Source organism: Typopeltis vanoorti, chromosome 11, assembly GCF_054136105.1.
Source record: "Typopeltis vanoorti isolate ZY-2024b chromosome 11, IOZ_Tvanoo_1.0, whole genome shotgun sequence".
NCBI classification, from domain to species: Eukaryota; Metazoa; Arthropoda; class Arachnida; order Uropygi; family Thelyphonidae; genus Typopeltis; species Typopeltis vanoorti.
The window spans coordinates 70,150,709-70,178,008 of NC_143559.1; the positions used below are offsets into that span (position 1 = coordinate 70,150,709).

The 27,300-nt window shown below is 36.2% G+C and overlaps 1 protein-coding gene across 1 annotated transcript in view; it reads right to left on the bottom strand.

Annotated features, from left to right (window-relative positions):
* The window catches only part of LOC150101705 (apoptosis-stimulating of p53 protein 2-like), a 209,309-nt gene extending 199,196 nt beyond the window's left edge, over positions 1-10,113 (bottom strand). Inside the window, exon 1 of the mRNA XM_090400042.1 lies at positions 9,660-10,113. Coding sequence (XP_090256168.1) covers positions 9,660-9,668 — 9 coding nt within the window. The 5' untranslated portion in view covers positions 9,669-10,113. The remainder of the gene's footprint in view (positions 1-9,659) is intronic.
* Positions 10,114-27,300: the final 17,187 nt, after the last annotated feature.

Sequence of the window (27,300 nt, forward strand, 5' to 3'; positions counted from 1 at the left end):
GTGGTATACTGCTGCTAATCTTTTCACCCCAAAATGCATAATCTTACATTTTTTCACATTAAATTGACATTCATTCTCCTTAGCCCAGAACTCCAATCTATCCAAGTCGTCCTGCAAGATTTTGACATCTTCTGCATTCACTACTGCCCTACCCAACTTTGCATCATCAGCGAACAAATGAACTGTTCCTCTTAGATCCTTCCCTATATCGTTAATGAACAAATTAAACAGCAGTGGTCCAAGAACAGAACCCTGCAGCATACCACTAGTCACAAGCCGTCTTTTGGACTCTACTCCTGAATAAACTACTCTTTGATATCTCTCCATCAACCACCCACCTATCCATCTCACCAACCCTATATCCATTCCCATATGTTGTAGTTTACGGATTAGAATTCCATGTGGTATCCTGTCAAACGCCTTTGCCAGGTCCAGCAGTATCACTGTAAACCCATTACCCTTATCCAGTTCAGCCGTCACCTTGTTATAAAACTTGAGCAAGTTACTGAGGCATGATCTACCCTTCACAAAGCCATGCTGTACAGTATCTCATTTTCATCAATCGATTCCTGTTTTTTTTCCTTGACTACTTTCTCCAAGACCTTGACAACGACTCCTGATATGCTGATCGGTCGGTAATTTGCAACCGTAGTCTTGGATCCTCCTTTAAGCAGTGAAACTATTTTCCCCTCTTTCCACACCTTCAGGACTAAACCAGACCCGAGACTCAGATTAAACAACATGGTCAAGGGCACTGATAATTCCTTAGCCGCTTCACGCAAGACCCGTGCCCGGTATACCATCCAATCCCACAGATGTATTCACATTAAGGTTCTGTAATAGACTATTCATCTCCACTTCATTCATGACAATTCCGGTATAAACTAATGGTTCCTTCATTTCTTCAATGTCACCACCTGGATGATATACTTTTGCAAAGTGCGCGCTCAGTAACTCCACTATATCGACTAATTCAGTGACCTTCTTACCATCGTCATTCCTTAAAATCATTTTGCCGTGTACAGTTTTTTTCTTGCTTGCAGAATATTGAAATAACTGTTTGGGATTCTCTTTTGCTTGCATAGCTAGTTTCCTTTCATAACCCGCTTTTGCTTTTTTTACCACACTCGTTACCCTTCTGGCCTGCACTTTATGGTAGATGGTCGATGTGCATTTAGAGTTCATTGGTAATAGACTACTTTAGAAGGACAGCACTATATAAAACATCCATGAAACGATTCTCTCTCTCTCACCCCTACTAAAATCATGAAGAGAGATGAGTTTTATTTGAAAACAACTGTGCATTCTGTTTGTATTGTAGCACCCAGTTAAAAAAATAAAAATAAAAAAAATCGCCGATTTGAATTAGTGATGTTGGGCTGAGTTTCGGAAGCAGACAGTTGTCTTTGTGTGTGTGTGCGCGCGCGCGCGTAAGAGTAGCAATTTCTCGGTTAAAACAATTTCAAAAGATTGCGTTATATTCAGCCATTATAATTTCTACAGGATATACTGCATACGTTGCTTGAAAAGAAGTCAACGGACCTCCCGATGGTCAAGGGGCATCGTGCCATGTAACGTGTCACGTGTTTGTAGACGGTACATATTTGAAGAATATAATGCTCCAAACTGAGTGAGCTGTATCACGGTGAAATGGCTGCGAGAAAGGAACTGACGGAGTTTGAAAGAGGCGTTGTGATAGGATGTCATGTTGCAGACATATCTATTCCGCAAGTTGTTGACAAATTGGGCCATTCCAGTCAATAATTAGTGATGCCATATTGAGATGGAAGCGAAGGGAGTCAACTAAGTGTTATCCAAACGTGACTTTAGGATGCTACCAAGGATAATAATATGTAAAAACCGCCATTCGTCAGCCGACACGTCGAATACGGAATTCCGGGCATCGACAGGAACACGCATCTGCACAAAAATATTCAAACCCGAGGGTCACAACATGGGTTTCCATGGTAGGATCGCAATATGGAAGCCCCACATTAATCAAACCAACATGCAACGTCATCTTCAGTGCTGCAAATTGCATGTACAGAAGGACACGGAAACTCAGAAAGCTCGACGGATCACGCTACACCCTCTACTAAGCTGATGGACGGGTAATGCGGATGCCTGGTGAACGTCTCTTACCAGAGTGCATGGCCCTAATATGAAATTCGAAAGTGACGATGTGATGGTATGGTCTTGTTTTTACTGGTTTAGTCCAGGACCTCCATTTATGATGCCACAAACATTGAACTCTGAGAGATATCTGAACATTCTGGACAATACAATGCTTCATACTTTGTGGCGTTTCTACGGAACTGACCACTGTCTCTTTCAACAAGCAACGCTGTGTCATAAGGCTGCTGCTGCAACTGCTTGATCATGAACATCACCACATTTGCCTGGCCTCCACAGAGCCATGATCTCAACCATACTGAACATCCGTGGAATGTACTGGAGCTCATGTGCGGTCAAAAGGATGTCCGCCCCACAAATAAAATTATTATAAATAATTTTAATAATATATTATAAATAATTATTAATAGTATTTTTTAAATTAATAAAATAAAAAAACTTTCGTGGGTAGGAATCACATAAAAAAAGCATAATAAACATCATAATTAAGCAGTAGACCAAGATCTCTTATTTCGAATCTCATCGTGTACATCAATAACAAGCATGGACATTATCAGAGAATAATGAAAAGCAGGTTATGCAAAGCAATCCTCTGTTAGAATGTGTAGAATGTTCTGTACGAGGATAGATTGAGATTTTGTGGGTTATAAAAACTGGCAGATAGAAGGAAGACCCGTTACAAAAAAAAAAAAAAAAAAAAAAAAAAAAAAAAAAAAAAAAATTCCAGCTGCTAAAAGGATTTTATAGAATGGAAATCTGGCAACTTTTTTCAGTATATGGCAGGTAGTAACAGAACAAGAGGTCATCATTGGAGGTAGAGTAAAATTTCAGTTAGCAAAAATGTGAGATCTAGATTTTTTTTTTCCCTACATGGGTAGTAAATGAGTGGAATCGGTTGCCTGAGGTGGTTGTCAGTTCTTCCTCAGTGAATCAGTTTAAAGAGTGGTATAATAAGTACGGTGTTAATAATAGTTACTTTCTTACTCCCATGATGAAATTTTGGTTTGCAATGTGAAGGTATGACAGGTATATTGTGAACAACGTTTGTGGACCTCTGCCAACCGATGATGGTTATTCCATTGAGTCCAAACACTGGTTGGCAGAGGTCCACAAACGTTGTTCAAAGAGTATACAGGATATGATAGTACTATATGAAAAATTTTTACATCATTACTAACTTCCTATCTACAATATTCCTCCAAATCAGTCTGTTACTTGTCAAGACTCCAACATTATCAGATCTTATATTTCTATCGTCTAAAGCACTTTTTACCGTATCAATACACCTATATCTTGGTCATCCTCTGGGTATTTTTCCTGCCAACCTGGCAGAGAACACTTGTTTTGCTAATCTTTTTTGCCCATTCTCTTTAAGTGACCATACAACCTGAGATTAGCTCTGCTAACACATTCCTGGATGCTGACAATGTCAACTTCTTTCCTAATATCCTCATTTTTAATATGATATTGCCATTTGTTCGTGCCTCTAATCTTTCTCAAGACAATCACATCTGCAGTCTCTAGGCTTTGGTCAAGTGTTTTACTTCTGACCCAGCTCTCAGATCCATAAGTTAAAACTGGTTTGAACACTGTCTTGTATACAGCTAATTTAGTGTTCCAACTAATTTCTCTCTTATTCCATATGAATTTATTCAATTGACTTCCTACCATACCAGCTTTGTTGATTCTGTTATCTATTTCCATATTTAATTTACCATATTCACTAAAAATCGTGCCTAAGTAGCTGAAATGTTTTACTTTTTCCACAAGTTCTCCGTTCAAAACGCAGTTGACATTTTAACTGATTCTGCTAATTTTCATTGTCTTTGTCTTGTTATTGCTGACCTTCATACCATATCTATTACAACAGCTATTCAATTTAGTAAGGGAATCTTGCAGACTTGTAGCAGATTTATTTAGAAGTATAACATCATCCACATAAAGCAAAGAGTTGATATTAACATCTCCAATTTTGATATCAGGTTTAATACCACTTTCCTTCATAATGTGATCCATATAGATAATAACAGAGAGGATAATGTACATCGTTGTCTGACACCAGATTTAACATTAAACCATCTTCCTGTACTTCCTTCAATTCTAACTGCTGACTTACAACTCAAATAAAGACTAAGTGTTGCTCGATATATTGTTGTTATATGTTGAGTTATGTTATATATGTTGTTATATGTTGAGTTATATGTTGCCCCATCGACACCATATAACTGTAGCATTTTGAATAGCTTTTCTCTTGGCTCCTTGTCATATGCCTTTTCCAGATCAACAAAACTTAAATACAGATCTTTGTAATATTCCCATATAACTGCCATGATTTCTCCACTATTTGTCGTAAAGTGAAGATCTGATCCTGACAACCTCTATTTGGCCTGAAACCAGCTTGTTCTTCACCAAGCTTTTCTTCCACAATTCTTCTCAACCGTTTCTCAAGTATACTTGCATAGATCTTGCCAGGAACACTCAGTAGGGAAATACCTCTGTAATTCTCACATGCAGTTTTATTTCCCTTTTTATATATGGGTACTATGAGAGCTCTACTCCAGTCATCAGGAATTCGTCCCTCTGTCCAGGCTTTCTGAACTATGCAGTGCAGCCACTGTAAGACTCTTATACCACCATACTTCAGTATTTCTGGTCGAATATCATCTACTCCAGCTGCCTTTCCACATTTCAAGCCTTTGATGGCTTTTTCTACTTCGTATGGATATGTATTTCTGACTGCATGCCTGGTCAGTGTTTTTTACCACTGTGCTGTCATCACTGCTTGTTTCATTTAGCAGTTTTTCAAAGTAATTACTCCATACTTCAAGGATATCTTTTTCTCCTGTTTTCATTTCACCTTATCATCTCTAATTCCTTTTACAACACTTTTTCCTCCATTTCTGAGCTTCTTCAACAACCTCCAGAATATCTTGCCACCTTCTTGATATTTATTTTCGATCTTCTTACCAAAATCTTCCCATGACTTTTGTTTAGCTAATTTTACACAGTGTTTAGCTTTCTTGCACTTGTCTCTGTATTCTCTAAGATCACAAGCTGACTTATTTGCCAGGAACTTTTGATATGCTTTCTTCTTTTCCTTCACTGCCTTTTCAACCTCCTGTGTCCACCATGGAGTTCTGATTTTTCTATCCTTGCAGGCAACCTCACCACATGCCTCTCTGGCTGAATCAATCAGGGTTTTTCTTCACGTGCCACTGAATCTCCAAGGTTTGATTCCTGTTCTCAAACTCTTTCATTTTTTCTTCAATCATGTTTGTGTACAGAGTCTACAGTTCACATCTGAGAGCTGTTCAACTTTTATTTGCTTTTAAACTTTCTTACATGTTCTTCTTTTCAATATGAAATTCAATTTTATCCTGCTCAAGACTAAATAGTGATCACTTCCAATTTCAAATCCTCTGTACACGCTGGTGTCCTACACTAGGGAGAAAACATCACTTTCGACAATAACATAGTCAATGAGACTTTTTTTATTCCTTGCCTCTTTTCTCCATGTGAATTTGTGCACATTTTTATGTTGGAACATGGTGTTAGTAATAACCAGTTCATGTCCTGAGCAGAAATCCAACAAAAAATAATTTGCCATTATTATTAGCTTTTCTCCAAATTTTCCCAAAATATTTTTGTATGTCTCACAATCATTTCGTATTTTGCTATTTGGATCCCCAACAAGGACCAAACTTTCATTTTTCATTGTGTCAGTGGCTTTCTCTAAACCTTAAAAAAATTCCTCCACTTCTACCTTAGTAGAACCTTCTGTGGGACCATAAGCACAAATAAGTCTCATTGTCCAGTTCCCAATTCTGATATTTGCCCACATCACTCTACTTGAGACTGCCTGCCATTGAAGAAAATTAGCCTCGTATTTGGTGTTGAATACTATGGTTACTCCTTTTGCTTGATTGTCATTGCCTGAATATAACATTTTGTATTTATTGCTCAGAAAATGGAGATAACCGTCAATAATAATAATAATAACGACATTACCATACCAAAGCCACAAGGCAGCTTTTTTTTTAATAATAAAATTTGTGATGTATTAAATTTATAATAAATTTGTTTCGTACAATTTTATATCATTTTGAAATCTCATATTATTAAAGTGCATACATTTTAGAGTTTCCAAATTTCATTCGGCCCGAGTAGAATTGTCGTTTCGAAAACTGTTCTGTTAATTTTCGTCCCTAAGAACAATTGAAATTAAAGTTGTCGACAAAGGCCATATTTGAATAAAATCTTCACAGGCTGAGAGGAACTGATATTTACACACCCACTAAGGAATAAAATTTTAAAATAATAATAACGAATATATAGATATTTGGATGCATTTTATGAAACACAACTATGTGTAATTTACCATAACAAATCAAAGTTAATCGAACTCTAATGATATTTCTTGTGATGTTCTATCGGATGAATATCTCTAATGATGTTCTTGGACCACTGCTGTTTAATCTGTTCATTATCGATATAGGGAAGAATCTAAGTGGAACAGTTCATTTGTTCGCTGAAGATGCAAAGTTGAGTAGGGCGATAGTGAATGCAGAAGATGTCAAAATCTTGCAGGATGACTTGGATAGATTGGAGTTCTGGGCTAAGAATAATGGATGTCAATTTAATGTGACAAAATGTAAGGTTATGCATTTTGGGGTGAAAAGATTAGCAGCTTATATCACATTGATGGAACTGTACTCCAGGAGATTGATGAGGCCAGGGACTTCTGAGTGTTGGTGGATAGGGAGATGAAGTTTAGGGGGCACATTGCAAAAGTAGCTAAATCAGCTCATGAACTCACTTGGTTGTTGAAAAATACCTTGACGAGCAGAGATGAGCAAGTTATTGTTCCTCTGTACCGAGCCTTGATAAGACCTCATCTCGACTACTGTGCCCAGATTTGGTCACCTAGGTTTCTTTTTGATGGGGAGGAGGTGGAGAGGATTCAGAGGCAAGTGACCAAGATGATAGCAGGTCTATGGAATGAATCTTATGAGAACAGGTTGAAGATTTGTGGGTTGCAGAAACTAGCTGATAGGCGGAAAAGGAGAGATATGATTGAGACATTCAAATTGCTAAAGGGATTCTATAGGATTAATTCAGAGGATATTTTTGAGATCAGGACTGGTGGTGGGAGAACTAGGAGACACCTATGGAAGCTGGGCAAGAGTGTGGTTAGCAGAGGTGTTAGAGCTGGTTCTTTACTTTTAGAGTGGTAAATGAGTGGAATAAATTGCCAGAGTCAGTTGTGGGTGCTATGATGGTATGATAGATACTGTGAGAATGTCATATAGTTGTGTGGACATGATGTTTAGGGCCTCCCTCGATGAGTCTAAAGACTCCTTGGAGTCGCCCGAATTAATAATAATATTTCCTATCTTCACCCCCCACCCACCAAGGGAAAAAAATTGTAAGGCAAATTAAGTTTCAATAAAGTTCTAGAAAACGTTTGTTCCCTTGGAATTAGAATCCAAGTCCTTCTACAATCGAAGGGCTGTAAACTTGACATTCTTTTGGATGGTCACAGAAGTTTCTATACAATGGGAAAACTACTTTATCTGAATGAGTAAAGCATAGGATAAATAAGCTGTGTAAATATTCTTCATGTAATAAACTTCGTTAAAATTACCTTCAGGAAATGACAGTAATAAAGTTATCTTAAAATACATCCCGAGTCTCGACATTCTTTCTTGATACCGCTCTGGTGGATAAAATGCAAAATAATTAAGTCAAGACAAATCAGCAGTAACATTAATATGATATCGTTATAAGATCACATGGTTTTCAACATGTCCCACGTGTAATTTAATAATATTAACAATCCCGCCCTATTAAAAAAAAATAATAATAATACAGTCAGAAAGGGGGGGGGGTACGGATCGTTTAAGTGTCGAAATTCCTTGTAGCCGGCTACTTCCCTAAGGCAATCCGCATACCGGAAATTGTCTTAATGAGTCAAGTCTATCCGTTGGATCAAGATAACACAACACACACACACACACACAGGCAATTATAAGAATCATTATCAAGTTCTGGGAGAATTGCAATCCAGCTTATGATTTCTTTCCTTGCCTCATTAAGCGAAAACTTTGGACCCCGACTTCTCATCTTCACAAAACCATGGGATGTCAAAGCTGTGGGAAGAGAGGTCGAGGAAGAAGCACTTCATAAATCTATTTAGATTCTACCCTTCAGCATTCAAACATAGATGCAACAGGAATTCCAATGAGAATTTAAATTCTAACAGGAATTTAAATTTAAACACAAGCAAGGTAGCAAGTGTATTATGGAACGCTAGCACGGGCGAGTATCAGATAATTTTTATTTGAAATTTATTGATTTTTACATCAAATGAAACTAACTGACATAATACATCTTAATTTATGGGTTACGCCTTCAACTCCCCTCCCAACAGATGCATCACACGTTAGCCTTCCTACCTTTAATAATCTTCGATATAATGTGCAAGCACTGAGAATACATAGAATTCCAACTCAGGAGTGCTTAAAAAATTCTAATAAGAACAACTACATAATATGTATATGTATAAAATATGCTACGTTACCCAATGGGCACACGCCGCTTATTTAAAACTCCCTCGTTCGGACATGCCATTGTGCGTACTTATTCTGTTTTGTGGTGCATATCATAACGATTCGCTATAATTATCAACCATGCAAATCCTGCCCGTACAGCGATATATATTGTACACAACGATAGGAAAGAATGCGTGACCTCTAGAAAACATATCGCATTAATGAATAATAATTGTTCGCTTGCTGGTGCACTTACTACTCTCATTAACACCCACCCGCTATTCGAGTCCAACTAAGCACATTGACTCGAAAAAGAATAGTAAACGCTGCAAATAATGTGGAACAGCCACGGGTTAAACAACCCTACTCGCGAAACACCGGAACTTTCACAGGTATGTACGTTAATTGAGTCCGTGAGGAAACCATTTCATTTCGAATAACTAAAGGTCAACGGCTCTGGATAAATTGTCACAGTGGACCAGTTACTGAAATATATATTTACATGAATGGCTACAAAATAATTTGAATTTGGTATAAAAAAAAAAAAAAAGATAATATAATCAAGTCTAGGCATAAGGAATGTTATTATTACATTTAGTAATGCAATAAAAAATTTACTTTGATGTTAAAAAAAAATGTGAACTACATTTTATTTGCTAAACGAAATATCGTTTGCTTTTGTTTACTTATGAGTACTCAGCAATGAGTTGCTGCTATCGAATATTTATCTACAAATAGATTATATATTTTCTTTTTTTTTTTTTTTTTTTTTTTTTGGCAGTTCCATATATCGTATCAGCAAATCAGTTTGTAGACCTGAAGCAGCATGACGGTTACTGATATTACATGTGCTGCCAGGTATTAACACAGAGGTTTGGAATAAACATTTTGTCTGATTAAAAAGGCTTGTGCTCTGATATATATTCATACAGTTTTAAAATATGGTTTTGAAAATAATGAGCAAGATTTACTTACCAACACCATGGCGATGGTTATTTTCAGGAGTATTTACTACCTGTCTACCTGCGGTGATAACGAGCCCTTAACTTTAGCCTCTCCGTACCAAGTTTTCCTTCAGTAAATATCACGTGGGCATTCAAGGCAGTGACGTCACGTTGTATCACTAAATGGGGTTGTTATTGTTGACTGCTTCTGATTGCTGGATCAGGATGATTTCAGTGAACGTCCGGACACACTTTCGACCGGTCACATCGCCACAGTTGTCACCTAGACTCACAACGGTTCAGTCGCGAAGAAAGACGCTCACTACTCCGACCGACAGCCACATTCCTGTTCGGGACGTCTGTGCTGGAGCAGCATTCCACGGTCTCTACCACTTGTCAGCAAAGGGGGGGTTTGGGGAGAGTGAGAACAAACGGTAGGGAAGGCCGTTCACGGCTGACTTAATACTCAAGCTGAGTGTCTAGAAGTACACAAACGCGGTGAGTGTTTCGGTTTACGAAAATTGCATCGTGCGTAGGTATAACAGCGGCATTTTTCATTGAAGGTGCTTTTAAATAGCGATCATGTTACTCATCCAGGTAGCAGAGTACTGTCGATAATCAAGCTACTGACTATATGTGCTGCAGATCTCAGAAATTCAGTTTATGGTTAATTATTATATATTATACATAAAGAAATTCTACTCCTGCCAAATGTGATAACGTCAAGAGTAATTATTTATTTATTTATTCGAAACAAAAACCGTTTACTTTCGTACCATTTATAGATGTTGAAAGGCTACTATGACAATAATCCCTTCATGTATGCTAATATTAAAAAAGTTAAAATTTTTCGAATACTAAATGTATTGATAAAAAGGACCCAAAAGTACCGCTAAAATCTACTGAGACAATGCTGGCCAAAATACAACATGGGTGCCATTTGTAGTACTATGTATCAAATTCACACTGCGCCACCAATCTTTTGTGGAATTTTTTAATTTACAGTTTTTTTTTTTCTAAATTATTTCCTAACTTTCAAAACAAAACTACTTTTCTCCTCACTAACAGGACCATCTTCTATAAGTGAGGCCTCCAATGTCAATCTCTGTTTAGTTACCTGCTTGGTGACATTCCTTATTTGGGGCTCCAAATATCACTTACCTAATGCGAAGCTAATTATGTGTTAATGAAAATAATTTGATAATTAGGCGTAAGAAAATATCAATGAAAACTTTTAAAACGAGAAATCCGCCATTGCCTGATTGTAAATGTGTAATTTAGTAGCCGGACCAGAAACAAAATCGAATATAATAAAAAAAGCCCACAATGAATCACATTATTTAAAAAAAAAATAAATAAGATCAATTGCACAAATATTGCTATGATAAATGTATTTCCGTTGCGAAAGAAAATAAATATTGTCTACGCATAAAAAATAACAAGACATGTTCCTGATAAATAAAATAATTTTTAAGAATAATTTTTTTCATAAAAAAAAGGAAATAGATATTGTGTGCGTGCGCACAGCCAGAGGGTTATAAATATTTGTGTAAAATGTTTTGCCTAGTTTATTATTTTAATATTAGGATTGTTTAATATTATTATTATTATCATTATTCATGACACCTCCAAGGAGTCCGAAGACTCATCGCGGGAGGACACCTACAACTGTCTCAACCACTTATATTAGGGTTATTTCTTTCAGATTTTATAATTTTCTTAAATTTAAGTAAGTAAACGTCAAGTGAAGTAAAAACTAAGTAATTAAAAAAAAAAAGTTTTATACATTATTTTACTTACTCATTGATGATCTAGTTCATCACCTGAAGATTTATTGTGATTTGCTCCCACGAAAGGTTGTAAACTTTATCGTGGTAAGTTAACGGTTAAAAGTTAGAGAATCCGCTTCCTCTACTCCAGAGACTAAACATGGAACTTTTTTTAAGTCACTTCAAGAGTTCAACAAGCAGGGTGATAGTCTAACGCTGGACAATGAAATTCATCTACTTCTTAAATACAATCACATATATCCATGCCGTAATGGAATTCGAGTCCACGGCCTATTTTGCAGAGCATGTACACAATCCACCCAGCCATCTAGGCCGAGGAATATCCAACCGGTATACAGAGGGAAAGAAGCTTCGACGTTATTGATGATGTAGAGGATTAGTTGTATTCTTTCCTTCTCTTTGAAGAATGTTATCGAAAGCCGACAAATTTTTCTTTAATTTTAAAATTTTCACATTCTAAATCACTCGTTGAAAAAGTAACTTATCTAAATTCAAGAATATTAATAAACAAACCCATTTCGAAATAAGAGGTGAATTAGGTTTAAGTATTTTTCATTACATAATATTCGAGTATAATTATTATAACAATAACTGCAGATTCAGATTGAAACTTTGGAAAGGATAGTTGACACATTAGGGTACGCAATTAAAAAATACTTAATGATTTTTTTAAAAATATTCTTATTTTATTCATGTAACGACTCCTTTATATGCTAAAATGTCATCTATTTCTCAGTTAAAAAAAAAAAAAAAAAAGAACATTTGTAGCGTTAGTTGAAATCAAATAACAGAACTTTTTGAAATGGCATAGCGCGGATCTTACTTCCTAGCTATAAATGTTTAACCTATGTTTGCCAAATATTACGTCATATGCGTCTTTGTTAGCAACGAAAGCCATATATACAGAGATTTTAATTTATCAGCAAATATCTTTCGTTTTCCCTATTAGGAGAAGACACAACTAAAAATTCATAATAGTCGTGTTGAATTTTTTCTTGACTATTATTTATAAGACTATTACACTTTTTTATATAATGTTCGTCAAGTAGCTTAATTTTATTATCCTACATGTTTCGCCAATTTTTTCTATCGGCATCTTCAGGGAATACAAACTAGTAAGCTATATGAAGGTAACAGACTAGGTTATAACTTGCTTCTAATTCATACAAAAAACTAGTATTCAATACTAATTTTTTGTATGAATTAGAACCATCAGTTATAACCTAGTCTGTTACCTTTATATAGCTTACTAGTTTGTATTCCCTGAAGATGCCGATAGAAAAAATTGCCGAAACATGTAGGATAATAAAATAAAGCTACTTGACGAACATTATATAAAAAAAGTGTAATAGTCTTATTCATAATAGTCGTTTTATCTGATTTCTCGAAAGAAGAGGTGATCGCTCAATCTTCCTTCTACTCTTAACTATTCATTGTACCGGAGTACAATATATGTACGTAGAAGAGACCCGACATTATATGTATGGAGCTCCCAGTTTTTCGATTACTAGAATCAATATTATTATGTGACACCTCCAGGGAGTCCAAAGACTCATCGAGGGAGAGTGTGCCAACAGCATCGAATGTCAACGATGATCCCTTCCAATTACTAACTGCGCTCAAGGTTGCTTAAGTTTTTGCGTGAGCCATTAGTAGCAGAGGCTCTACCAATCGACCAACCTTTCTTTTTGGTAATATATGCACGAATGTTAGATAGTTGTCATGAATACGTCGCTGTAAAGAAAGAAATTGGTGTGATGGGGAGGGAAAATTGGTAAAACAGTTCGAAACAGATCCAGCATTTCTTTTTTTGCTACGTCAATCATAATTCAAAATGAAATCGCTGGAAATAAAAAGAAGAAGAATCCATTGTCGATTACTGTTCATTGTAACTGCCTATCCTTCGTAGTTAACTTTATCGATTATACCCTTTGGTTGGAAATACCTAGGTTCGAATCCCGTCTAGAACGTATAGAACTTTTATAAGTGCTTTTCACCTGAGAGTGAGTTAGCCGGTCTCATACAGAAGTGGCAGGGTTTTTTCTCTTCTGGAAACGGGACTTTTCATCCCACAAAACAGTCACTCTGGTCAGAAGAACACGCGCAATTAATACTTATAATACACTTCTTGAATAACCTTAGTTGCTTCTGCTATAATTCACAACAACCGCTTTTAGTGCTCGGTAAGCAGAATGATTTGCTTCCTCACAAACACAAAACTGATTCAGATCATTTGGCTAATAATTTTCCATTCCAATCAATGAACTCCGAATGCGATTTCTAGCCTTTAATGATGTAACAATTCCACCAGTCTTTTTTAAATTTCTTTCCCTTTTCATAAATAATTTATAGAATATAAGTGAATAATGCCGTATTCACTTCTTGTGCAGTTTTTTATTTTACTGATTCAATTATTAATTTATTTTGCTAATGCGACAAAATAAATGCTTTTGTTCACGACACATTGACTGCAAAAAAAAAAAAAAAAGAAAGAAAGAAAGAAAGCAATGAAATCACAGTCAGAAAGCAGAAATATTCAACAGCGAGAGTAGTTTAGATAAAGCAATATAATTTCAAAGAATAATTAATGGCCTTCAACATGACATAAATGTCGGCAACTAATCTTATCTCTTTGCAATGCCGACTGTCGAATAACTTTAAAGCCAGTATCCATAATTCGTGATAAACAGCTTGAATGGCAAATTAAGTACAGCTATAACTATAAACATTTGCAATCTCGGAATAGAAAATTTGGTGCGAAGTAATAAACGGCTGCAATATCTGTCATGAAATTAAGCCTGTTCAATGTGCAGCATTCTCTATAAAAACCGAAGAGCATATTTTAAAAAGTTGGCCTGGAAAGATAAAAGTAATCACAAAAAAAGCCTTTGTCTGAGTAACAAATGATTTTATGAATGAGGTGATAAAGATTAAAGCCGCATAACGCAGACATTAGAAGTAGCAGAAATCATGTGGTTGTCAAAAATCTACCAAGAATTTGATATTTGGTGTGTGTGTGTGGGGGGGGAACATCAATGGAATTGTAATTCATGACGGATGTTATATTTTAAATGGAGGTTAAGAGTATTGTAGGAAGCTTATCATTTCAGTTTATAAACAACTGGTTTACTTCGAGGAAATGAAATATCTTTTGGTGATATTTCATTTCGAGGAAATGAAATATCACCAAAAGATGAACATCGTGATGAGCAGTGTGTGTGTATTCGTCTCCGTAACAAAACCCGTGCTCAACCTATTTTAGTCCCTAATTTTATTTCACTTTATTAGATTCATTGAGAAAATGGCAGCAAATATTGGTATATTGAAGAATATATATTTTTCGGAAAATATTCCATCTTCTGTTAATTAACTAATCTTCTAGTTAGGTTAGGTAAAAAAAAAAAAATCCATCTTTGTAAAAATTTGTAAATTGGATATATACAAATAAATGTTATTAAAAAATGAAAAAATAAAAAGTGTATATTAAAAATGGTGTCCCTGTCCGGGAAATCACCAAGAAATATGGTTCCTTTATGCGCTTATTACAATTCAAGCGGAAGAGAATGGTAGCCAGTACTTCCTTGGTATGTCGGTGAGTCCAGGATATTCCAACTGTATGTGGAGTCAAATGTCCGTCAACCTTTTCTCCCTGGCAAGGTCTTCAGCGACAAGTCACAAGTTCTATGTCTTGCCATGAATTTTACCCTTGATGTTTTCGTGCACTCCGTCCATATAAAAGAATTCCCGATCTATTTAAATCTTGTCTATTCTGGAAAATATTTTTTTAAAAATTACTCTCATAGGCCTCGTAAGTGCTAATTGAAGTAAGTGATAATCAGACTTCCTCCCCCCCCCCCCCACCAGACGTAAGCTTGAAATCATTCAGAGTTAAGAAACTCAAAATCTTGGTTGTTGAAGCGTTTCTGGCATAGTTCGTTTCATTTTTGCGCAAATCATTCTTACTTTATCATGAGCATTAAACATGGTGACATCTTTTTTTTTTTTTTTTTTGCACAGCACGGTTCAAACCATTCAAGATGTTGAAAAGATCGTCTAGATATATCGGGAAAGCCAGGAAATCAAGCATGCGATCAAATAGGGGTAAAATACTTGACTTGCGCCATCATGAAGATTTTGATCATTTTGATCTCGTAAGGCTGCAAGGTGCGTGTAGCTTTTTCCACCTTTGCAACGAGTTACCCTGGTGTTGGACCACCTCTGGGATCAATGCCGAATTGTCTATTACTAAAAAAAAGAGCTATACGGCTTCATTACAGCAATGTAAAATTAAATAGGCAAAGTGGATATTAGATCCAACATTATTTCAAAGTTGAATGTTTGTAGAAACTATGAAAGTTTCATAAGTTAACCTGAGAGCTTACGAGAATACAATCATCACCCCCCCCCCAGTTGCACTATCTACTTGACTTAAGTAGCTAAGGTAACTCAGGAATGCCGATGATTGTATTCTCATAAGGTCTCAGGTCGACTTACGAAACTTTCATAGTTTCTACATTCGGATTTGAAATGATGCTGGATCTAATGTCCACCTTGCCGATGTAATTATAAAGTGCTAATTTCCGGAATTTTCCATTTAATATCTTCGGACCGGGGTTGACTGTGGATAAGGGGGAGGGGGAAACTACTGTACAATTCGTATTAAATAGAATAAAATGAGCAAATATAAAGCGAGCTGTGTACGGTCGAAATGCACTAAGCTTGCTTCCTCCTGAAATGGCAGTGAAACCTTTTAGCCTCTTGCCAAGGCTATTGAGCAAAACTTCTCCCCCACTTTGTTTCAACCATTCTCTCTCTCTCTCTCTCTCTCTCTCTCTCTCTCTCATCCTGATGGAAAAATGGCAACATCTCCTAAAGATAAGGCAGATCTCCCAGCATTAATCTTTACCTCTGACTCTTGTTTAAAACGCAAAGGTAGATCTCCACCTACTTCTACAAGCCTCTCTCAGTATGCGTTCGACAGAAGGACATCAGAAAAATACTCAACAGCCTTGACAGCAATAAGTCTTCCAGTTCAGATGGTATCCCTCCATTTGCACTAAGAGCTCATGCTTCAGAACTAACACCCGTCCTGCATCACCTTTGCAAAATGACCTACTCATCTGGCATCTATCCAACACCATGAAAGCAGCTTTTATTCAACTTTTCCTAAGAAGGGAGATAAAGGTCAGCCATCAAACTATTGTCACATTGCCCTCATCTCAATACTCTCAAAAGTGACGGCGAAGGTCGTCGGCAACTAGCTTTTTACTAATTAGAAATCCGTCAGTTAATTAGCTGATATGGATTTGATTGCAAATATGGATTTACCATTCTCGTTCTACAGCAGATCTCCTCGCAATCATTGGACACAGGTTATGCAGGGATTTGAAGAATCTCATGTGGTTGCCCTTGATATTGGCAAGGCAATATATTGTAATCGTGTACGGCATCGAGGCCTTCTTTCCAAGCTTCCATCTTATTATCTCCTTCTTATCCTTTGTGAGTGGATTTCCATCTTCCGCTTTGTCGTTCATTACGTGTCATGGTGGATTACTGAAACGTATCTGGAACATAAATGTTCGAATGGCTTTTCTATAATGACTGTTGTATTTATATGTGATATAGTCAGTTAATCGAGGTCTTGTTATAAGATATGTAGTTCTAGCTGTTCTGTAGTTAGCATTAAAGTAATGCTTCAGCATAGCATAATTCTATAGAGGCAGAGGTTTTATGTTTTGGCTATTTATGTTTTACATGTTGTCATTGCAGTGAAGATTAATCTCTTTAGTTTATAGTCTACACCAATATCCGTAGGTTGTTATAGCATATCTTAACATGCTTTTTACATAATGCCTTGTAGATACGAGTACTTTTATGTATGTAGGAACTAAATCTTTCAGTATGTATAGCCTGCTTGCTATTATTCGGAGTTTATTTTGTAAGGTGTTTTATGTGATTATTTCAATTCATATGTTTATTTTCAAGATAAATTCTAAAGTATCGTATTGTTTCAACCTGAGTGATGGTGGTAGTTTTATTGATGAATATGCCTTGTATGTGAAAGAGCGGATGTTCGATTGTTATATACTTATTGTCAACTGGCTGGCTGACTAGCTAGGTTTCTGATCATTGATTCTGTCTTGTCGGTAGACGGAGGTTACGGTGAGCAGCTGATGATTGATGTCGTATTGTATGTTTGCTTGGGCAGTGATGTGCCAACATGAATGGATACTATAGATGTGTTTTAGCTGTTTTCTGTTTATATGCCATGTGTGCAGAGGCCCATCTTTTCCATTATGTCTTAGCTTTTCTAGAAGAGTTTCATATTTGAGTATATGAAATGCTTTAGACACGTTAATAAAGACAACCATGATTTAAAAAATAAAATAAAATAAAAATCTAACGCATTGTTGATTAAATACATGAAATCCTCCAAAAGAGTCTGTTGGGTTCCTTTACGCTTCTGAAAACCATAGTGTGTTTTAGAAATGATATGAAAGTTTTCTGTATATATGTAACAAGTTCATTAAGAATGATCGGCATCGGAATTTAATTGATAACTGGTGTAGCTATGGTCTGTAGTTGTTGGATAAAATAAAATTAACATCTTTGGATCTGATACCATCGATTCCTGAACTGTTTTTTATGGTTTCGAATAACTTATAGAACGATGCTGCTTCTCTTATGGCTAAAAACTATAATGTCTGATTTTGCTGTGGTCCAAGTGGAGGTCTACACTGCTAAATGTGAATGAGGGATTTTTTTCTGCAGTTCTAAGGTAGATTCTACTAACTACTGGTTACAGTCATTTACTTGCTGTTGGTAAGGTTTGTCCTATTTCAAGAAGTTGTGTTTTATGGTTTCAAAGATATGGGAGTACTATCCAATGTCTCGTTAATCAAGTGCTAGGTTTTGCTTTATATCATTTTGTGCAGAACTGAATTTGTCCCTATAGTGGTTTCTTTTTGCGATTCTCATCTGAGCTATAAGGTTGTTTCTTGTTGTTTTGCATTCGGCTTCTAAAGATGTGTTACTTGGGTATCACTTTAATTGTTTCCACAAAGCATCCTTTTTCTCTACATTTATAATTATGTTTTGTGTTATCGAAGGATTTTGACTTGTTGCATACGTATTTTTGCTGTCTTTGTAGCTTTATTTATTTTTTTTTTCGGTGCGAATTTAATGTTTGAGTATAAAATATCTGCAGAATCCAGTAATGCTATTTTTTTCCAGTCAGTTTCTCTTATTTCTTGGTTAGTTATTTCCTCTTCTATTATTTTTTCGTACTGTTTTTCAGATTCAGAACACTGATACATATTGTTCATACAGGAAGCTGTGATAATATTCCCGACTACTTGTTCCCTGTACGAAGTTTTTAATGCTATTAGGTTATTGTTGGGATTTATATTTGCAGTGTTTTGTTTATATCACCAATTATATTTATATGTTAGTTTGAATTATGCATGATTCTAGGTATGAAAGCCAGCTATTTAATGTGTTTAAATCAGTTTGGTGGTGCAGCTGATTACTATTACTTATTGAATTGCGCATGTCTCTGGGCATGAAGCCAACTATTTCTTTCGTGTGGAAATTCGAACTTGTTTCAGTTAGTTTGGTGTCTTATAAATAGCATTTAATATCAGGTGGGTTGAAAAAAGTGCATATTTTATATCAATGCAAATGTTTTCAGAATTTCAGGACTAATATATCAAAATTGGTAATTTTTAAAATTTTATTTTGCTTTTCTTGACTGGTACAGCAGATTTCAGTAGAATGGTGTTAAATACTATGAAGGTTGGGGTATTGTCTTGGAATACGTTCAGGTCTTTGGCAACTGGCTTATTCATCTACTGGCTTTTATGAGATTCTCTGTTGTTAGAAAAACGCGGGTTGTGGCAAGCCTTTGTTTATTTTTTTAAATTTTATTATTTATTTATTTAGATAGGCGATTTAATTTAAACAGGCTGTCAATCTAATTTATTCATTTATTTACTGTATTCAGTCTGTGGTAAGTGTAAACCATCTGTCCCAACCATTTGCACTTTTCTAAAACTGATGATTGTTTTCAATTATTCGCAGGAATTGTGATACTTTTTACAGAATAATTTTCAAACTTTCGGTGAAAAAATGTCACCTTTCAGTTCAATGGACAACAACAACGAAGTAGAATTAAACTTGACATATCGTTCTGCTTCTTTTATTCTTCATGGAATTAGAAATCAGTTCTTCATACTACAATGAAATGGAACAGTGAGAAATTTTCTGTTTATGGAGTGCACGAGTAAGTAAACCAAATAGAAACTACGTCACTTGGAACACAGGATGTTTACCTTACGTTCCTATCTCTTGCTTTCATTGTCAGACCGATATATGAGAGCAGTGTGTGTGGGTTGTAAACAGGTGGAATTTAGGGGTCATAGTTCGATTGTGAACCGTGCATGACGAAGTTACAATAAAGAAAAGAAAGAGTGATCGAGGCAGACAGCTTATTCTCCTTTCTACTCCTACGCAAAAATCATCTCTTTGTTCGCTTTAGTCTTAACCCACTGTTTCTGTGCTTAAGATGGGATGGCTAGCTGAAGAAGTGGGCGAGTTGTGGGCTTAATAGGAAACTAAATTAGATCTGCATGTTAAATTTGTAGAAGTCATGCGGTACAGCCTTCCTTTGCTTTCGTACCTAAAATCGCATAAATTACGTTAGAAATCAAAAGTTTAATTTTTTTTTAATAAAAATGTTAAGATTTAATGATGCTAAAATTTAATAAAATATATTTCATTAAAATTGACTAAAACATTTTTAAAATTTAAAGTTTCATGATTTAAACATTTCAAAATTGTATATAGCTGATAGACAAAAAGTTTCAATATCATATAATTCAAACGAAAAAAAAAAAAAAAAGCTGAGTTTTAAGCAGAGCTGAATTTGAATTTATCAGCTCTTTGGGTACTATTTTTCGATGTATTTTTCTCATTTGTGAATTAATAGTTTAATGTTCTTTACCACAAACAAATAAATCTAACGTATCTTATAATATCTCCAAAGGGAATATGTGAACTCTTTTATCACTAATTAGCTTTGTAAATCGGTATGGTAGAGTCTCCATCTACAGCTGCAGCCGATAGCTGAGCGCATGACTATCGATGATTTTGAAGCCATCAGAACGAGCGAGAGACAGCGACAAAACAAACCTCGTCCCAAGCACGAATTCGATGTTGGATTCTCAGGTCAATTTTTCTGAGTTTTGAGTTTAAAAAAAAAAAAAAAAAGGTATACCGTAAGGGAAAGACCTATTTTTGTTGCACCACGATTAGAATTGATCTTATAAGAAAAGAAAGAGAGTTATTATCATAAGGCTATTTGATAAAATTCATTCTTTCATTATTTATTTACGTTATCAATAAACACATATTGATATTGCTTATATCCTACTATAAAATGTAATGATACTTCAAGAGGAAAAATATCGTTCAGAATGTCCATCTTTGAACGTTCTTTTCTCTACGTTTTCTAAGCTACAAAAGTATTGATTATTTCTTCGAAGATTCCAGAGTAATCGATATAATTTTTTAAATTCATTTCAATGCTATAAAGAAGGTAATCGTCCACAAAATAAAATAAAATAAATAATTGTCCACACTAATTGGTATTCCTCGCACGCACGCACACTTGACTGAAGCGCCAATATCTGATTTACGTGTGAATTTGTTTCTTCTTCTTCTTATAATAATAATAATATAATAATATTATTATAATTATAATTATATATTTATTTACTATAGCCAGCTGGTGACAAGATAATAATCTGGTCACCAGCTGACTACCAGAAAACGGCATACCGTAAACTCCCAAAACACAAAGTTAAACGGTATTCATAAACATCCCAACCCATAGAAACTAAATATGTCACTATCCGACATTTATTCTCCCATAGCACTGATTGGTTAAAACCACAACCATCACACAAGTGAAAATAACAAGTAACATCGGACTTCTTCGATGCTTCACCACATAAAGATGCTTTCACATACACAAAATATTAATCTATGAAGTATTATGTGAAAGCAACTTAAATATAGTTACAATATATGCATTCTGCGCAAAGATTGAGTGTAACCTGTTGCGGATTATTTAGACTGTTTATATAATACTTCATCATAATACCAAAAATAAGGTCCTTGGCGAGATGTAGCTAAGTTGGCTTGTGATTTAAACAGCGATTGATTCATTGCTCTAAGCTGGTGTGAGTTTGTTTGGATCATGAGAGTTTTATTCCATGTATAGTTACTTTTAAATGAAGTTCGCGAGTACTGCTGTTCAGTTGGGTTAGGTTCGGGAATAACGCAGGGAAGTGAACTGAAATTCTCTAGGCCTAACAGCCGCTAGAATCGCCATTGTTGGCACATTTATTTCAGGTTCATAGACTGGCAGGATTTACTTGCGTAGATTTGGACGCCCTCACAGATTCTCTTGATGAAGAGCCGGCACTTATCCTTGTAAATAAGCTTCAAAGGAAGTTTAAGCTTAAATGGCCATCAAATATGACAGATCCCGACATCATCATAGATTCTCTAGATAAAGGGCTGCCATTCAACTTTATAAAGAAACTTCTTAAGAAGTTCGAGCTTGAATGGCCCGGTTTCCTAAACTTCTACTCTTTACCTGGGACTGACGATGATCAAAATGAAGACACTCCTCAAATGGAGGAAAAACTAAATTTAGTAATCGCTGACTCTACTCACTGAGATCAAGGAGAGGCGCACACACGCAAAAAGTGCAAACTCTCGCCTCGGAGTCAACAAATGTCAATAAATGATAATGGCATGGATGAAGATGCTCCCATCACAGACTGCTCTACCTCCACCAATAAAAAGGTGCCTCCAGTCATTCTAAGGGAGAAACAGAGATGGACAGCCTTAAGAACCACCATGGCCAACCTTCAGATTAACTACTCCACTGCCAAAAACATAGAGGAGGGCATCAAAATTCAGCCTGCTACAATGACTGATTATAGAAATTTAACCAAGGAGTTGGATGTAAGAGGTATCCAGTATCATACATTCACACTTACCTGGGAGAAAAATTTAAAAGTGGTACTCCGAGGAATATCAGAAGACATTGAAACAGATGAAATAGCTGCTGATCTCAACATGCAAGATCTGCCTCCCATAAAGGTCAGCAGAATGTACAGATCAAACAAGACCCCTATGCCTCTGGTGTTAGTGGAGATACATAATATCTACATAATAGCATAATACATAATATCTACAAAAACATATACAACTTGAAGACAATCTGTGGGCTTAAGGTCTCATCGTAGCCACTTAGGAAGAGAGCCTCTTCTGGGCAGTGCCATAGATGCCAAAAATTGGTCATGCCCAGAAGTTGTGCAAAGCTCAATACAGATACTTAAAATATAGTGGGTCTCACTACATACAGACCCACCCCACACATACCTGTTCAAAGCCAAAAACCACTCTGGCTAAGTGCGCTAATTGTGGTGTCCCTCACGCTGCTAATTACAGAGGGTGCATTTGCCACCCCATGCCATAGATGCCAAAAATTTGGCCATGCCCAGAAGTTGTGCAAAGCTCAATACAGATGCTTAAAATGTAGTGAGACCCATCCCACACATACCTGCTCCAAGCCAAAATCCACTCTGGCTAAGTGCGCTAATTGTGGGGTCCCTCACCCTGCTAATTACAGAGGGTGCATTTGCCACCCCAAAACAGGCAAACTGAGTTAATCAGTCAATCTACCTCATGATCAGAAACGAGAGCTCCAGAAACTCAAGTTCATCAGTCTCCCAACAGGATGACATGTGTTCACTCATCATCAACTGAGCCCTCCAAGAAAATGAACCTTCAACACCAAAGAAGAACATATGCCGACATGGCCCGCCCCAAAAAGACAGTCCAGGACCAGAATATGCCAAACCCATATTCAAATATAATGGCCAACCTCTTCTCTTGCAAATATGTTACAGGATTTCAGTAACTCAAATCCATTATGATGCACTACAATAAGATTCTTACAGCAAACTCAGTCCATTTTATCTGCATTCTCCAATGCATAGGAAAAAATTCACCCCAGATTCTTTAAAGATTATTGCTTGGAATGCTAATGGTCTCAAAAATAAAATACTAGAAATGCAAGAATTCAATGACAGATATAATCCGGTATTACTAATTAATGAAACTCATTTGAGACCTGCTGACAATCCCAAATTCAAAGAATACCAACTTTACAGGAATGATAGGCTTGATTATAGAGGTGGTGGTACAGCCATCCTCATCAAAAATCATATCAACCATCACGCTGTAGCCATCCCTACAACCACTAATCTCGAAGTTACGGGTATCAATGTCATCACTAACTCTGTCGGAAATTTAAAAGTCTATGCTGCTTACAACCCACCATCAAAAATATTGCTGACCACAGATCTGGATGCCGTCCTCGGAGTTAAACTACCGGTCATTATCGCCGGTGATTTAAATGCAAAACATCACGCATGGAGCAGTAGGTCTATAAATAGGAATGGCGGCATCCTCTTTAACTACTCAAGCTCAAATTGCACAGCTGTGGCTGGCCCCTCAGTGCCAACTCACCACAGTCCGACTGGTTCCTCCGATGTCTTGGATATAGTCGTCCTTCAGAATGTTAACCTGCAGTACACTCTGGAATCACTGGATGAATTATCATCAGACCACAACCCTATTCTGCTCCAAATGGGTTATCAGAGGGGACTTCCCCCATCGCCTCACACCTTCATACCTTGGGAAAAACTATCCAAAATTCTTCGAAACTACATCGATCCCGTCCCTCATATTAATTCCAAGGAAGAAATCGAATCTGCAGTCAATAAACTTACTGATCAAATCAACACAGCCATAACATTTATCTCCTCAAATTCAACTGTTTTTAAGCCTAAACTACTACCTGAGGATATAATGAACTTACTTAGGGAAAAAAATAAAGCAAGAAAAAGATTCCATAACATCAGGGCACCCCAAGACAAAAAATATCTTAAAAAAATGAACAGTGCAGTGAGAGATGCACTTAAAGCCCACAGAAACAAACTATGGGAAGACAAATTAGCCTCCATATCACAGTGATCAAACCATCTGGAAGCTGCTGAGAAACATCAAAAACAAAAACAAATCTCTTCCCTCCTCTCAAATCTGATCTGAACATTGTTTACACAGATGCAGAAAAATGCATCTGTGTAAACACAAATGCTTTGTTCAGGTTCAGTACATACCAACTTTCCCTCTGCATGGAAGTTGGCAGACGTAGTTCCTATTTATAAGCCTAGCAAGGATCCTCAGCAGCCTCAAAGTTATCCTCCCATAAGTCTGATTTCTAATTTGGGCAAAATAGGAGAAAAAGCTATCCTTTCCAGAATTCAACTTTCAATAAAAAAGTTAAACATCCTTCCTACCGAACAGTTTGGTTTTCGCCAGTTTCATAGTACCACTCAACAAATTCACAGACTAATCGAGTTCATTACCACAAGTTATAATTGGTACCAATACACCAGAGCAGTTTTTCTTGACTTAATAAAGGCGTTCGACAAATTATGGCACTTTGGAATACTATACAAGTTGATTTTAGCCGGCATTCCAATTAGATCTAGTTCAAATTATAAAATCATTTCTTAGTGGCAGACGAATGCAAGTCAAACTAAATAATATATTATCTGCCCAGCGACGAATCTTGGCAGGAGTGCCTCAAGGGTCCCTACTGGCACCAATGCGTTTCTCGATTTACATGGCGGACATACCGCACAATCCAACGTCATCTATCATTGCCCTATACGCAGACGACACAGCTATACTAGCCAGATCTATTAAGCCGCACCTTGTCACCAAGAAACTGCAAGAAAACCTGCTGAAATTAGAGTACTGGTTCTCTTCACTAAAAATTCAGTATCTCCCAAAGATGACATCTTCCTATTTAATATCAAGATTCCCTGGAAAGCAGAAGCCAAATATCTCGGTGCACTGCTTGACAGAAAACTAACCTCCAGTCCATTCACAAAACCTTTATGTACAAAGGCATCAAAAATTATTGCACAGCTTTACCCTCTTATCAATAGGAATAGCAAGCTGGATACCAAGATTAAACTGCTCCTTTATCAGTTGATGATTCGACCAATTATTATTTATGCGTCCCCAGCCTGGAGCCACACCTCAAGTACAAATATCCTCAAACTACAGAGAGTGCGTTTAAGATCATGTCTCCTCATGATCTTAAACGCACTATGGTATATCAGAAATATCCAACTCCACCGGGATACAAATATCCCCTGCATCTACTCTTTCCTGCAATCTTCAGCAGTAAAGTTCTTCTCAGCATCGTCTTCACATCCAAATGAACTTGTACAATAAGTAGCAAATTATGACGAAACAGATTTCTCCAAATAAAGGAGACCTAAGGCAATCCTAATTCCTAACGAAGAACTATAACTCGCACCCACCTCGGCAGAGCACTTAGCTCATAAACGTTTCCCTACACAGCAACCTTATCAGATAGCAGGGATTATAAAATCATTTTGTTTCGCCCTTACAGACAGCAACGTCTTAAGGGCGTTGCATTCTGCGCAGACTACAAATTTGTGTCAGCATTGGACTCAGCATTTTGCAGTGAATGTCTGTCTCTACTAGACCAGAAAGTGTAATAATAATGTTTTAATAATGCCACAACTGATCATTTAGTCCTCAATACTATGTATTTCCGCAAAATGTTCAATACAAATCACATACCATTACAAAATGTGTATCTAACTGACATTGCAGTTGCATATTTGACAATAGAATAGCATAATTGTATAATTAATGTATTATAATTGCTCCAGTAGTATAGAATGAGACGGAGAAGAAGAGAAGTTAAGCAGGGAGTTAAAAACAGATAGAAGAATGACTCGCAAACAAGTAAAGATGAGATAAATCATACAAAATGGTTATCTCATCTTTATTTATAATTGTGGCGTCAGGTAAATTGAATATATTTGAATAATAATAATAATAATAATAATACACTTTTTCTCGTTGAATGAAATCCACCACTTGATATAAATTCTTTCGATATAGGAAAATTGAGGTGGACTAACCGATTTCACACGGAGGTGGCAGGATTTTGACTCCCGCGTACAGGCATTAAAATTATTTTACACATCAACGAAATTAAAAACATTCATGACTCTGTTTCTGATTCAATGATTGAAATGATCCAATTTGATTACAGGATGCAATTTATTCAATAATTCTCTCTCTCTCTTGCGTGTTTTCTTCTGACTCCGTGCTGGATCGGCATATATTCATGCGTAGAACTCAACAACTACTTAGTAGCTTTCTGACTTGCCCAATTTGAAGCTGTGCTGATTAGTAATATCTGATTTCTTATAATCAGATTAGTAATAAACTGATTAGTATATTGATAGCATATTTCTAACTGTATAAATGACTGCATGATTTATCCGTATAGTTAAAGCAAAATGATCACTTGATCATTTTGCTTTAACTATATAAATGAAGTTTCAAAACAAAATAAATGAAGTTTCGAGATCATTTCAAAATCTTAATTAAGCATACTGGATGCATGAGAAAATCTTTATGATGTGGTACATTTTATCTTTATATATATATATATAAGTGAATTTCATAATTACAAGTTATAAAACCTACAGATACTGCAATAACCTGCATCTCACTCAGAAAAAAAAAATGTAGTTTTCAGGAAGGCTGAGAGAAAATGCTTCTAATTATCAGCTTTTCAAAGCTAATAAACTAGCCCCAAAAAATGGGTTGTTTCTTTTTTGAAGGGAATAGCATGCTGTTTTTTGTCCTCACGATCATCACCATCACTATTAATTGTTGTGGATT